This window comes from Gasterosteus aculeatus, chromosome 12, assembly GCF_964276395.1.
Source record: "Gasterosteus aculeatus chromosome 12, fGasAcu3.hap1.1, whole genome shotgun sequence".
NCBI lineage: Eukaryota > Metazoa > Chordata > Actinopteri > Perciformes > Gasterosteidae > Gasterosteus > Gasterosteus aculeatus.
The window spans coordinates 16,284,938-16,300,568 of NC_135700.1; the positions used below are offsets into that span (position 1 = coordinate 16,284,938).

The 15,631-nt window shown below is 39.3% G+C and overlaps 1 protein-coding gene across 3 annotated transcripts in view; it reads left to right on the forward strand.

The window, feature by feature from the left end:
- The window catches only part of mdga1 (MAM domain containing glycosylphosphatidylinositol anchor 1), a 123,860-nt gene extending 109,372 nt beyond the window's left edge, over positions 1-14,488 (forward strand). For 2 of the 3 annotated variants that reach the window (XM_040202116.2, XM_078085612.1), the window contains exons 17-18: positions 8,163-8,280; positions 11,797-14,488. In XM_040202116.2, coding sequence (XP_040058050.1) covers positions 8,163-8,280; positions 11,797-11,882 — 204 coding nt within the window. In that variant the 3' untranslated portion in view covers positions 11,883-14,488. The remainder of the gene's footprint in view (positions 1-8,162; positions 8,281-11,796) is intronic. The other variant, XM_040202132.2, reaches the window with a different exon arrangement.
- Positions 14,489-15,631: the final 1,143 nt, after the last annotated feature.

Below are 15,631 nucleotides of genomic sequence, written 5' to 3' on the forward strand. Positions count from 1 at the left end.
CTTGTGTTTCCTAAATCAGCTCACCCGGCACACTTGCAATACAAAGCGTCTGGTATATATTGCATAACTTGGCCTAAAGGTGTGACCTGGCCGACTGTTTTGTCGGCTGCTTGATGTTGAAAGACCTCAACCTCTAAATTTAAATCCGCCTGAAGCGATGGTCTCTTGAGGGATGATTTGCACCACGTTTCAACAGCATTGTCAGGTCTGCTTTGTCTTGCTCTAAGAAGAAGGAATACATGGAGTTGTATGCTCATACACTCACTCTATTCCTTTTCTTTCTGCCATCTCTCTCATCTCTGAGACATTTCCTCTACTGAGACTTTCCCCCGAGAGGGAGGCCTCTCCTCAAGGAGGTAGAGACAGGGTTTTTTTTTTTTTACTCGGGTGACTGTTGAGAATCAAGGTAAATCAAGAAGAATAAAGCTTCAAACTCTACTTGGAATTTGATTAATATTTCACAGGAAATTCTCCACGGTGAAATTTGAAGCTCCAAAGAGCCGCAGAATGTCAATTGAATTTAGATTTGTGTTTGAGGGCCCAGAATTATTCCAAAACAAAGTTAACTTATCCAAAATATATTTTCTGTTCCTTAGTGGAAGTATTGCTGGGAGAATGTTGGCAAAATGTACTACATATTTCTCAAAACATGATATGACGATATGATTCCATTGACATATTATTGAATTATTGCCCACCAGTTGGAGGCAGAATATCAACATCATTAGAAAATAAAAAATAGGCACAAATTTTTTAGAAGTTTAGAAGTTTAGAAAAATAACTTAAGCACTCCTCTGGCTTGAATGAATTATTATTCATCAAGCCGGGTAGATTTGTGAAAAAAAGTAACAGATATTAATGTATTGGAAAATCTGATAGATATAAATCAAACCCAAATGTTTAAATGGGTGACTTGGGTGAATTTATTTTTATTTATTAAATGTGGGTATAGTATTTTGGCATTTTAGCACCTAGGGGAATATTGATAAATGAGAGCCTTTGAATGAACATTCAGCTCATTTTCTGCTGAATGTCAGCAGCAAGCCGATGCACTCAGGTGTGTATTACACAGGTTTCACACAGATTTGAAAGATCCAAATAGTGTGCACGTGGAGCCACATTGTTACATCTAATTTAACAATAACATAGACTAAAAAAGAAGGTTTAAGAAGGTTTCAGCTAAATGTGAACAATCACTAAATCATATTCCCCGTCTGCAAAATATTTTGATGGAATCTATGTCTCCACAATAAACTTGGGGCGTTAAGTTGTTCTGCAAGAAGAGATGTTTAATTACAGCAATACTTAAAAAAATATGTAAGCCTAGTCTTTTTCACAAGGTATTCAGGTTTTAAAGTGAAATGTAAAAGAGGGCACTGATATCCGATCCGAGCAAATTATTGAGTTCGGTATCAAAAGCGTTGCTGCGAGGGATGAAAGTAAGATCGGTGCATACAGGATATTACTGAGAAGTGTGGGCTTGAGTTATTGTGCGAAATTTTGTACATTTTGCATGAATACAGTTTGATTAGACATGTGCGACTTGGGATAAGAAACCATTGGAAACCATAAATGAGACAACTGGGATATTTTATGACTTATGTTAAAAATTCGGACCAAGCTCAAATTGAGCTTGAGGGAAACAACCTTCTCTACTTTGAGCTGAACTATGATTTTTTTCTTGTTTAAGTTCACCAGAAGTTTAAGTTCACTGTACACTTTCAGTCAATAGTGGAAGAAAATGGTCTGGGAAACATAACAGGGGCAACGCTTGTTTGAGCGGTGTCTGTTGCCACATCATTGAGGTCCCTTCGGCTCTGTGGCAGCTGCGCTTGCAGTTAGCTCTGCTCTGTTGGGATGTGGCCGAGTAAACTTTATGACTCAGTACTCCTCTCCGAATGGACCCAACGCTTTCTCTCTCACCACTGTGTCTATTTGTAAGTGTGTGTGCACATGTGTGTACTTTAGCAAGTTTAACAACCCAACAGAGAGGGCGAAAAATTGGGGGCAAAAAATGCTGATGGGTTTTGTTTTGCGCGCCTCCATCCTCCTGTGTGTGTTTCTCCATCTATTTCTGTTTACGCCTTTTTTTCTCACTCTGCTTATCTCTTTCTCTGGCCGTGTGCTGTGGCAGGAGGACCAGTTGGGTCGATTCTTGCCCTGGTCCCATTCACACGCACATGCACACCCACAAGCACACACACACACACACACACACACACACACACACACACACACACACACACACACACTCAAGGCTGATGATGAATAGCTCTGTAACACACCCAAGATTTGCAACTGTCCGTACGCAAACACACACACTTTACTCTTTTAATATATATTTCTACCTTGTTTTATGGATTTACCTGCATGAACACTATTACAACCAAACACATGCAAACCTAGAGCCCAATTCGTTTCTTTTTAAATCAACACTTACACTAGTCTCTTATCCCCTGCAGCAATTAGCTATGACAGGTCAATTAACAGGCTTATTTATGAGCAGGGGATGCCTGCTAGTTGTGTTGTAATGATTCCAGATACTCTCTGTACGTGCACGGGGGAAATTGAATTCATGATGAATGTGGGCTGAAGGCCTTCGCTAGGGGCTGCATTTGCTCTTCATTAACTATGCCTCTGGAACACCACGTACCTTTCACCATCGGAAATTAAGTCGGAAACTGGGGGCAGACTGTAAGTTTCAGGGCTCCTCTCTGGTAGTGATTTTACTTGCATGTTATGGATGGCATTTTGGGGATAAATGGCAATGCTGGTGGGTGAAATAATGCAAGAATAGTCAAGTAAAGTAGTTTTTGGCCTACAAGATTTCTTAAAAACGATCCCTGCAGACTCAGGAATGAGCCTCCTGTGCTAGTATGTTTCGTTCGAAGTCTCTATGAGCGCTACTTCTGTGTCACTGCTAGTACAGCGTTTTGATGGCGAGAATCAGAAACATCCATCACACTTGCAGCGTACTTTATACACACACTCTACTAGGAGATGCAGACACGCAGTGTCAAAGCAGGCAGCCATTAGTCCAGATATCACATCCTGCTGGTAATGAATTGAAATTATTTTAAGCTTTTTAACACTTTAACACTTCCCTTCTTAGCTTCTTTAGCATAGGAACCACTGGGCCGTGCTTTACGGGAGGAAAGGAGATAATTCCGTCCCACAATTCCTAACGATCATGACCGAGAAACGCCGTTCGTGTAACGAACCGTTAGCATAACTCATTTATGTTGCAATATTGTGAATAAAGTAATACTTTGAACCTGGTGGTTTTACGTCGTTTGAGTGACTTAGCACTGTAACAACATACGAAGGCGTCTAAGATGCGCTTCTTTGTAGTCCGTCTTCGGAGAAATTGTAGTTTTGCCGCAGCAGACTGACGCCGTTAACATCCGTCTCCCGTCGCATCCAAACTACGTAGCTTAGTGATGTACAGTCAGATTCCCTAAACACAGTGGATGTCTTTTCCTAACTCTTCATGAATTGCAATAACCATCTTAGCTTGACCCGGTTTTCCACAGAGGTCAAGGAATAGTGGTTGGGAAAAGACATTAGGGGGTCATTCTTTGACCAGCTTTTCAGTAAATCTGTATTGGCTTTTAATTGTGGTAAAATGTTTAAAACCACTAAGGGTCGTACACAAATCACTTTATTAACTACACTGGAAGCTAAACATGCCAAAAGTAATACCAGGTATACTAGTTTAGCACAGTTTAGTTTTTCTTTATATTTAATAAAGCTCTACCACAAAGATCTCACAAAGTTACTACTGTAACCAACTGAGACCACCAAGACGATTCATTAGATGTACTTAAGATCTATTCATTGATATTCATGCATGTTTTTACTAAATGAGGGTAATCACTTCACACACACACACACACTGCTACTGTGTAAAAAATTAAGTTTTTAAATAATGCAGGGAACATGCAGCCTTGATCACAGCATCAGCCAGAGATGGGGAGCTGATAAACACTTATACGTTTCCTTCTTCCTTACTACTTTGTTATGTCAAGCTCTCCTGGAGCCTGAAGAAATTAAATAAGAAGGGTGAAAGTCATTTTCCATACCTGTCTTGAGTCCTTTCCCTCAACCCATCGCTGCCTCTATCTCTCTCTGTCTCCAGTAAGTGCTGGTTTCCCCTCAATCAATGATATCGATTGAGCTGTCTGCTGTCAACAATGGGAATAACCTGAGAAAATTAGCTTTTGTCGTCCTGTTGTGCTTCTTTTCTACAATTTGAAGTTGCAAAGAATGGTCCTATTAGGTCTATTTTGTCAACTGCTGTGGCTGTTGGAAGTGAAGTTTATGGAGGATGAGACTGTTAAAATGACCATTGATTGGGATTTGGGAGCCAGGAGACTTGAGTTGAGCATTGCTGTCTTTTACAAGTAAATGATACAATGCATGGTTGCCTATGCCAACGAAACAGGATTTGGAAAAAAGTTAATTTTGCATTGATTTCTTATATCAATTGTAATGCAATACTTTTTGCATGTTGTGTTGCATGGGGAATGTTTAAAAAAAATCTAAATTTTTGGTCCCCCATTACACAAATCATTTATCCCTCTTTTTCTCACAGCACATGGGATATTAGTTGAATTTTCAGCTTGATTTTAATATTCATTGTACCCATTCATAAGAGATAAAGTTTGTAAATTGGCAGTAGCTATGTTTGTATTCACTCTTTGCAGAGCTCTTTTTTTTTTACATCCCTTCCCGGTCACAGAATGATAAGTCCAAATAAATAAGTTAAACCAGTGCTTCTTTGATTTTGGAATGCAATTTCATAAAGTTCGGAAATGGTGAAAAATGGATGAGACAATAGGCCAAACTCAATGTAGCAGGTTAATTCATCATTTATAACCTAGCATAGTTTTCAATTTTCCAAAACATTGAATCCTACACTTCATACAATGCAGCTCAGTTGTATCTTCAGTTAGACTGGTAAACACTCTATTCTATGCCTCCACCATGTATGAGAAGCTTCCCCCGTGTTGGCCCAAGCCATTGTAATGTCACCCTTTTGACATCATCAGACATTTTTGTCAGCCATGACAAAGTTCCTCCATAAGCACAGAAGACATAATAGATTGACTTAGATGGAAGGTGTGCTGTAAAGCGAAGCTACTTTGTGATTGACAGGAAGTGTCCTTGTTTACTTATTACATCTTTAATCCCTTTCAGAGTGTTTTTTCAGTTCATGAAAGTAAATTGTAACCGTTTTGGTGACCTAAAAATGGTATATTCAGCTTTCCATTTTGGTTGCTCCACACTCTAGTATCTCACATCTCCCCCATGAACAATATTTGTGTGATTTTCTAATTCTGTTGAATTCTCCGGGGATTGCTATCTGAAACAAATGTATTTTTTTACAGACTGCTGGAGTGACTGCATAATTATGCTTATTTCATTTCTTCTTCATGTTGAAAGCATGTCCATGGAGAACACAAACTTTTCTACTCCTGTGCACAGCTCACTGACTGCATACACCGAGATCCTTTGAGGTGCTGCCACGCTACTCTGCATTTCCCCTCTCTTTGTCCTCTGTCCAACCAAAGTTAGGGCATTTTTTTGAGAATAGCTTCACTTCTTTTCTCTGTGGAAAAAGCCGTAGCCTGGCCGACGGCATTAATACCAGGCTTGACAGTGGTAACTATTTACAACAAAACTAAACCAATAAGTTTCTGATCTGGATTTGGTTTCATTGAATATTTAACGAAAACTAAAGCCTTTTCTTTGAGCCGCCCATACAAAGGTCTTCACAATTACATTGTCAATCATTATATCTGTGGGGATTGCCGTTGCTGAATGTTTTTGTTGCCGTCTGTCTCAATGCTGCAAGCTTGCCAATCCCATTCCAGTTAAAAATGTAAAAATAATCTGAGTGAATTGGCCTCGAAGCAACTGTTAGTTAGTGTTTTAAGCACAAAAAACATAATACCATGACATTAGAAAAAGAGGTAACATGTCGATAGATTATTTGTAGATAAATTGTGTCTTCAGTCGCCCCTCTCTGGTTTACCCAGAGGCCATCTGTGTTCCTTGTAGTGTTTGGTACCTGGAGGGCCTGTTGGAAACCAGGCCAACTTGCATTTGCACCAACTTTTTTCTGCATCAGTATTTCAAAGTCTCTCTCTCTCTCTCTCTCTCTCTCTCTCTCTCTCTCTCTCTCCTTCTATCTCTGTCTCAGCTGTGTCCCCTCTGGTATATGGACAGCACATCAATCGGAACATTATAGGTTACAAGACTCGACAAAACGACACATTCACAACTCCAACCTGACACCCTTTGATCCTGCACTCACATACTCACACACAAGCTGTCGATCTCGCTTTGTCTTTCTCACACAGACAAACTGTCACACAATATGCACTGGTATGACAAGATATCGCCGTTTAGATGACTACCTCTTGTATAAGGTGATTCTTGATTGTTTGGTAAATGTCATAGTTTAATATCAGACATATTAGATATAGCTGCAGGCTTTTATGGCTCATGACCCCATTTTTACGATCCACAATGTCATGGTCCTTTTTACTTAAACTGTTAAAGTTAAGTTGATTTTAGAAAAGTCTCACTTGATTATCTTCTTTTGACCTACATTAAGATATGTTTTAATTGAAAAACACAACAGTAGACAACATTAGTCCTAAAAATGTTTCATCACAGTAAATTACTTGCCAGCTTTGAGAGAATAATAGATTTACTTACTTTAACTCATCCCAGCTGCCGGTAGTAATGTTTAAAGTGCTTGCACTTGATCTGCTGAAAAGGAACATTTAAGTGAAATGACTCAAATGCTTTTCTTCTAATACTTTCCATAAAAATCAACTGCCATTATGTTGGCACCATATACCTGTATTGCATGGAAGGATATCACATTGGCTTTGTTCTGACATTCTGATATCTAAGAGAAAATGATTGTGCAGGTGGTGGTTGCACTGCCATGTGGTAGGATGATTATTTACGTTGCTGTTCTTCTCATATGTGTCAATGCTGGTGTCCGTTCCTGGGATTCCCTTTACTCGTGATTTTTCTCCTCTTGTCCGACATTGACAGGAATCGAATTTCCACTGTTTGCCTCCATTCACCGTTAACTATTTATGAAACACTGCAGGGGTGGAGTAGAGAAATTACATCACATGCCTTTGAATGCAGCACTTCAATATTAGAATACATGGAATGCCGTAGCAGTGCAGATGGTTACTGTGGTGCGTGCACCATTCCCCAGCTTTTAATTTACTCTGAACATGTACGCGGTTTGGTCAGGCTTCTCTGCTTGGTATATTGAAGCACAGGCCACCTTTTCCTGAATGTGACGGGAATATTTTGAGGGTTAAGTGCCTTGCACAGCAGCTGGATGTCAGATGAATAAATATTGCTAAATGTGCAAGACCATCTAACGAATTGTGCAGTGGGCATTTTTGAATGAAAACACTTAACAGATCAAATTAATATTACTTTTATTACTGAGCACTTTGACAGTCATATTTAAAAGAAAACATTGCAAAGTGCAGACGTCTGCAGTTAAGCCCATAGTAAGTTTAGTTGTGAGAGTTGTTTTGGTGTTTTTGGAGGTGTACTGTACAAAGTTTAATTTGCTCTTTTCCCTCCTCGTATTCCACAAAGAATACACTCAGTTTTTTATTAGCTGGGTTCCTTGGTACACCACTTTAATTAGGCTGTCAGTCAAAAACAGATGGCTGCTGGCTAAGATGGGAAAGTTGCCTGGAAAGTTTTCACATTATTCTACTGTTTGTTTTGTTATTGTGGGTCTGTAACTGATGGACCCACCGTGGACTAAGACTACATTCCCTCAATAGTTATTGCTGATGGATACTTCTACCTGCATATTGTATTTGCCACTGTTTGTTTACTATGTTTTACAGCATTACCTCATTTTAAATGCCTGGGCAATTAGTAGGACCTTTTGGAGCTACTTTATGTTTAACATACAGTATGCTTTCATCACCACACCCACAACCCCCCCCCCCCCCCCCACATCAGATATTCAACAAATCAAAACTATTAAGCAAGTCCAATTAGTTGCGCATGCTGGGTTTTCAAATCTTTAGATATACTATATGTCCCAAACAGTGTCCTTACCCAGCATCCCTCAGTCTCTTTGTCCTTTGTACTCTCAACAGATCGTGTTTGAAGGAATTCGAGGCCCGAGTTTCGAGGGAGATATTGCCATTGACGACGTGTCCATCACCATGGGGAAGTGCAAGCAGGAAAACACTGTAGCCAGCGCAGGTAAGACAGGTAAGATAGACAAAATCACGCAGGGAAAACACAAAAATGCAAATGTGATTAACTGCCACCATCTACTAACACAAATTGTATGTGAATGCAGTTACATCTTTTTAAAAGCCAAAGTGTTGATAGCTTTTTGTATTAAACTAAAATGCGAACAAAGTAATCGCTCAGGAATCTAAAAGAGAATTGAATTAATTTTACCTGAGAATAAATAAATTGAGCGGCAGCAGTGAAAGGAATTAATGGTGATAAATGCTTTTCAAAGGAACAAGAGAAAGTGATCTTCTACTTTAGGTATTTAATGTAGAGAGAAAATGCTGTTGATGCTGAACGATGACAAGTGGACATCACAGGGCACCAGCATAGAAGCCTCATCTTCTTTTTCCGTTCGCAGTGCCACTATTGCTCTATTTACCTCTCATTCGCTCCATCCTTCCTCACCACGCTCACTTCCATTATATCCCATCTCTTACCTCCTACCTTCTGTTCTTACCCTTTATCAACTGTATCCTTGACAATTGATATTTGACATTTTCTGTACAGCCTTTTAGAGTGAAAGTGTGTCATGATTCAGATTTCAAGATAAAGCGAGCATGAGGGATGCAGAATGAGATGAACAGGAATCACGATGCAGTCGGGGAAATCACACGATGGCTAAGCATCAGTCCACCGGGTTGAGTTGTTTCACTCCATAAAACTAACCACAAATGCTGTACACCCCTTATGCTGATATGCTTGACAAGTTTGACCAGGCGATCTGGCCATGAATAGAATAGCAAAGTACAATTTTTATTATACTTAAAAATACTGTCAGTCAACTGTGCCTTAAAGGTGAGCCAAAGAGAATAACACGTCCGTTGTAGGGAATGAGTGCATGTCCATGTAAGCGTGTGGAGAGACACTCAAATAGCCTGAAGGGTAAGGGTGTGGAGAGGAGATGGAGGTAGAGAAAAGGTCAAAGACAGAGAGTGACCGAAATAAGGTGTGCGATTGTGAGTCGGTGTGTGTGTGTGTGTGTGTGTGTGTGTGTGTGTGTGTGTGTGTGTGTGTGTGTGTGTGTGTGTGTGTGTGTGTGTGTGTGTGTGTGTGTGTGTGTGTGTGTGAGGGAGAGAGGAAGCGAAAGTCAGAGGGGGGAAACAAGAAAGAGAATATTGAACTAAAACCTGCCAGCAATTTAGCTGCAGTAACAGCTGCCCTCTGCCAAGGCGTGCAAACAAACATGCAAGCTCACGCACACAAATGCATAAACATCATTAAATTCTCATCATAGCCTTCATTGCATTCTCTCTGTCTGCAGACATGCACAACAACAGCTAGTTTGCACCGTTTTCTTATTGCACACTGACATTGATGTTGGGTAAATGGCTACACTCTTAACAAGAATCAGGCTGCCTATTTGATTGTACAAAATATGGTTCAACTTACAACTGATCTTTCCATTGTTGTTTTGACAATTCATCAACTAATGTGACTTAGCAGTTGTAACTGTATGCTGGACACACCTTTACTGAAAAGTAAAGTGTGAAAAGTTCCATTTCCAGTTTGAGTAATTGCGGTTGGAATCAACTTATGTCAATATGATCTTACATCCTAACTTAACAAATATCATATGAAACTAACCAACACCCTGAATTTATGTAAGAGGAGTGACCCACATCTAGATTTTCACACATCTATTGCATGGCTTAAGCAAGACAAGAAGCATAATTTGCAGGAACATCCGCTGGCTACGGCGGTACCCCAGAAATTCAGCCCCCTGTCCTCAAATCCTTATCGGGGAGATGCTTTGAAATAAAAGAAACTGTGTAAATGCTGTCTATGCTCACAAATAGACACATTTGACAACTCATTCTCGCACACATTTGTTTCATGCACAGAGGACTGTTGTCCTACGGCCCTCCACAGAGGAAGGATGATTGCAGTTGACATGTTTGGTGCAGCTCTGCCTGCATAAATTGTCGAAATTCACCAGTTTTATGAGTTCAGAGAGAGGGTGGGGGAAAAGCTTTCCTCTCACAGTTTAACTTTCTACTTTATTTTCTTCACAGTACAAAGAGTGCCCTCCTCATCTCTTCATTACTCTTCTATCACATAGATCCCCTGCATTATATTGTGGGAATCTGGGAATTCCTGTCAAATCAGAAGTAATAAAAAGTAAATCTGATGTGGCTTCATCTATTTTTCTTTTGACTTATGAACAGCTCAAATTGACAGTTGAGACCTTTATCGAGCATTGTTATTGACATACGTGACATTGACGCATGGGTAGCAATTTTAAACGCATTCTCACCTGTGAGTGTTTGGATGTTGTTAAAAAAGAAAAAAAGTAGATTTTTTTTATGCTCGGATTTGTATGAGTGGATTAAAATGTCTCAGCTCGGTCTCCAGTAATAAATGCATGGAACCCTACACGCATACGAATGAATCAATCGTATAAATGTTAGCAACAACAAAGACTATAATATAAATCATAGGAAATCTTAGATCGTCTCGTGCATCTAACTGGCAGGTTCATCTTATCAGTAAAAATGTTCTAAACAAATAAAATCAAATGACAGAAGATGTGTGCATTGTCTTGTCTAGCTGTGCATAAATAACAACAGCCTGCTCGGTGGAAAAAAGAAAAAAGAAATTCATCACATATTGGCAATGATGACATCAATTGCAACTTATTTTTCTCATTATAATCTCCAAGCTGTCATGGTTCAAGATCTTGATGGTGAATATCTCTCTGTTTCTCTTTCTTATTTACCCATCCGTCGCCTCATTCTTGGTTCCATCAACCTCAACGTATTTTCTTTTCCACTCAACTCTTTCTTTTATTTCCTGACGGTGTCTCACTTTTCTCCCTGTAAATCATAAAAAACAGATTCATTTTTCTTCAACCCTCCTCCTGCTTTCATCACACAAAAATAACTGGACAGTTTGCCACAACAGGGCTTTTTTTCATTGCCCATGCCTCTCCGGTCAGCCTCAGGCTCAGCGACAGCCGGAGGCCAAAGTGTTCGATGTATACATGCAGTTATGCGCTCAGCCAGTAGTTAATGTAACGTCAAGCAAGTTAGCCTGGCATTCATCCACAACCACATACGTAACATGCAAAATACCTGTGTCTAATTGGTTATTTGGCCTGATAACAACATTAAGATTTAATACCTCTATTAAAAAAATTGGCATCAATTGGTAGACCGCTTCATAGTCTTTGAATAGAGAAGGCTGATTGTCCAAATGAGGTTTTGCAAAATGTAATGTGACATTTTCCATTGACTCTTTACGTGTTTGTGTCATGCAAAGCACCATGAAGACATTTTAAAATACACCCATAAGCTCTATATTCAGAGCAAAGTGATTGCTCTCAACATGGCAAGGACTGATCTAGCAATAATGGTGCAATCAGCGCAGTGTTGACATAGCTAACAGCTTTTACCTGAGGTGTAGGTCTGGTAACAAGGTGTCTGTAAGTACTTAAGTGTTTCAGATGAAAAGACAACTGTTCTTTTTTTTTTTTGTCTGTTTCCATAGTTCTGATAGGTAGATCACACACGCTCCCAGTGGCCAGCCGGCTGACCTTTGGCCTCTCCTGCATCCTGCTGCTGCTCTACAGATGATGAGTGTTTACCTGCAACTCTGCGTGTCTGTGGTGACAGACGCTGCCCTGACTAGCGCACTTACACTTCTCTCTTTCCTCCTGTCATTACCTCTACTTACCCGTCTCAGTGTCCATCCTCCTCAACGCGTTTCTGTCTCTGCATTGATTTCACTTGCTGAGATAAGTGGTAACTCAAAGTCCTGTTTTCAATCCTCTACTTTCTTTTAACCCCCCCCCCCCCCTTCCTCCCCCACCCCAGACACTGACTGCATACTCTATTTAAGGTATACAGACGTAGTGACCTTTGATCGTTGTACTTCACACTCCTCCCCACTGTCACGCTATTTATTCATTTGAGCCATTAACTGGACCCACGTCGGCGTGACACTTTGCGACCTTCTCCTCTCCTTCATCAACCTCCATCAATACTTACACGTATCTCCATTCCCTCAACCCACAATCCCCAACGGCCCGTATCGCCCTGCTCCCCAGACACACCAAAGTGTCAGACACTCAACCAAAGATGACAAAGGACCCGAGGGAATATAACGAGGAAACAAGGATTCCAAGAAGAGAGCAAAGGAGAAAGAGAAAGTGGATGAAATCTTACTTTTTACACAGAGGCCGTCTCCATTCCGTCCCAAACTTTGGGGCCGTGGGAGCAACTAAGAGACACACGAAGAAGGACTGTTGAATAAATTAATGAATAAACAAATGAATGCTGAGTGAAGGACAAAGCAGAAACAGAAAAAAATGAAGTGTGCTTCTGGCTTCTACTTGCCACAAGAGACAAACCTCAGTGCGGAAAATACGTGTACATTTATCTCTATATATATTAAATATAACAAAGATTAAACTAAAACACAACTAGGACAGTTGAGGACTTTACAAAGTGAAATTCAAGAAGCACAACGTTTATACAACCTCTGCTGTTCCTTTTGGTTTTATTCTACTTATTATGTGATGTTGCAGTTTGTCAAACCTATTCAATGTTTTTGATATTTTACTTTCTTGTTTTGTTTAAGGGTCCATGGCAATGGGTAATAAAGTATTATATTAATATTTCTAAGGAGAATAGAAGATGATTTTTGATCCAGAACCTGAAAGAGAGAGAGAGAGGCAAGGATGACCTGAGCCACCTGGATAGAAACCTCAACTTTTCCTCGCACATACTGAAGACACACACACAGTTTTCCTTGCTGACATCACAGGCCGGCCCTGAGTCTCTTCCCCACATACATGTCTTGACTGTGAATTACACATTTATAAGGAAAACCATGGATGGTAGACGCAACTTTAACATTTCTGCTCACATGCCCCAAACCTCTTATCACTGGACATCACGGTTGATTGACCCCAACAGAATAGCTGGACATATCTCTAATGAAGAGAAACGTATGATGTTCATTTGAATACTCTGCAGGTGATTCAATGTTGTGTATGAATTTCCCGTACACTTCTTTCACAAGAGTGAAGCATGGAAAATATTGTCAGTGTCTGGCTGGTGTGCAAAGTGGATTGCATATTATATTCTCTGCCATTTTTTAGTTTAGTGTTAATGTCTTTAATGTTTCACAGTTTTTCCATAACCATAAAGATTTGATTGTTAAAGTTAAGCAATACTCATATAAATACATCATATTGCTTCAAAGATAGCAGTTCTTCAACACCATCTTGTCTAAAACGCATTGTAATGGGGACTTCTCATCATTTGTAGTTTCCTTTTGTTATAATAGTAACTAAAGCTGAAGGTATTTCAGTCGTTCGGGGGGAGGGGGTAGAAAGCATGTTTGCATTTGGCTGCTTCATGCTTCAACTTATCTCTAGAATTCCCAGTCACTCGGCTACAATAACTTGTGTATAGTAAAATGCTTCATTACCATATGCATTACATGCAAATCATGTCGACACATAATGTACTTTTGTCTGTCAATTGAAATTTGCACTTATTTCATTTTTTAATTTCCGTCAGTGCAAATTGCATTGTTGATTTCTTAATCGTGAATAGTAAATAACACACAGAAATATTGTGCTTTCTTGACATGCCCAGTCAGCTGTTACTACTGTATGTGTAGAACATCATCAGCAGTGTAAGGCATGCTTGACAAACCACAGTGTAGGAAACAGATAAGGAAGTCATTGAAAATCTTCTGAAGGAAAACTCTCCCTATTCCTGTATCACTGTTCTATCTCTGTCATTATACATTTACTTTGGCAAGATGAGTAAACCTGATGGCAGGTTTTATTTGAATGATACAATATATTTTAGAAATGTTTGCAATCTGAGTAATATGCTTTCCTGTAATGTAGCTTGGTCAATCTGCGATCATATTATAGTAATAATAATAATAAAGCTAAGCTGAACATATTTTAAACATTCTATAATATCTTCAAAATGTTTCTGTCATCATCTAAAAAGACAACTTAACAAAAAGTGTTTTAACCATTCATTGTAACGACCACAATTCCACTTGCATATTTGACCAAGGGAATTGGCCATATGTGGTATTTATCAGCTTACGTTGTACAGTATCATAAGCTTTACTCAGCTCTAAAGCAGCGAACTGTAGGGTCATTGTGTTACACATGTCATAATAAATACATTTCAGAAATATCATTAAGAAATGTTGTGTAAGGCATTTCATTGTGCTTATTGTCAAACCATCGCTCATACTGGCCCATATTGTAATGTCTAGAAACAGAGGAAACGGCACCATTATCATCATTGCACTTGGACACATGACCACTGAATCAACAGAATACTGTTGACGTCTTAAGATGCATTATCTGTCACCTTTGTTCTATTTCCCAAAATGACACAGAAAATCCCATTGGTTGTGTTTTGCTGTTGTATGACGATGTATAACTCAAGTTCACATTGACAGAAAATCTGAATATCACAGCATGCCACATTCACCAACCCATGGCTGAGCTTTCCATCCATCATTGTGTTGACCGTTTAAGCATCGCATTGTCATTTTTTACCAAAATTAAAGTATGTGGCAATATGGTACAGTGCGTAAGTAACTGTCACTCTATCCAATGACTTTACAAAAATGTATTCAGAATGTTCCTCGAAAACTGGCTCATTATGGTCAACTGGTTCATGATTAGCTTTGGGTCCCAGTATTACCGTCCATACGGAGTACTCAAGAGAACGTACATCAAACAATTGCAATATTTTAGACATGGTTTAGGTAATTACCTTTTTAAAATAGTAATCAAACCACAACACTTAATTTTTGCTGGAACGCGCAGAAGGGTGAAGTGTCCATTACTCTTCCGTGGTCCAATCTCATGCTGAAGAGAATTAAATTAAAGGCTTTTGTCAACAATAACAACTTTTTTCTTAAGGGACTTACGTTATGGATTTGAAATAAAAAAAGAAAATTTAATTTAATTAAATGATGGCGATGAATGCAAACCAAAGACTAGACAACTAGCCAAAAGTTCACCACATGATTTAGTCATAAAAGGACCTAAACTGTTGGACGTAATTTTATCAGGCCAGTTTATATTTACCTAGTGTAAAGATTTGTCTATTCCAGAATGTTACATTCCGTCCTTTGTATTTCAGTTGCAATGTTTTCATGTAGAATAAGTTAGCAAAATGCCATGGCCCTGTGCAGAGGGCTCTAAAAGCACACACTGTAGTTTGGGTATCTTTTTATGTACATTAGATGTAAGCAACGTTGTATCAGCAACATGCTAATTCATCTGTTTACTTCACTTCACTTCACTTCACTTCACTTTGGAACTGCTCATGTT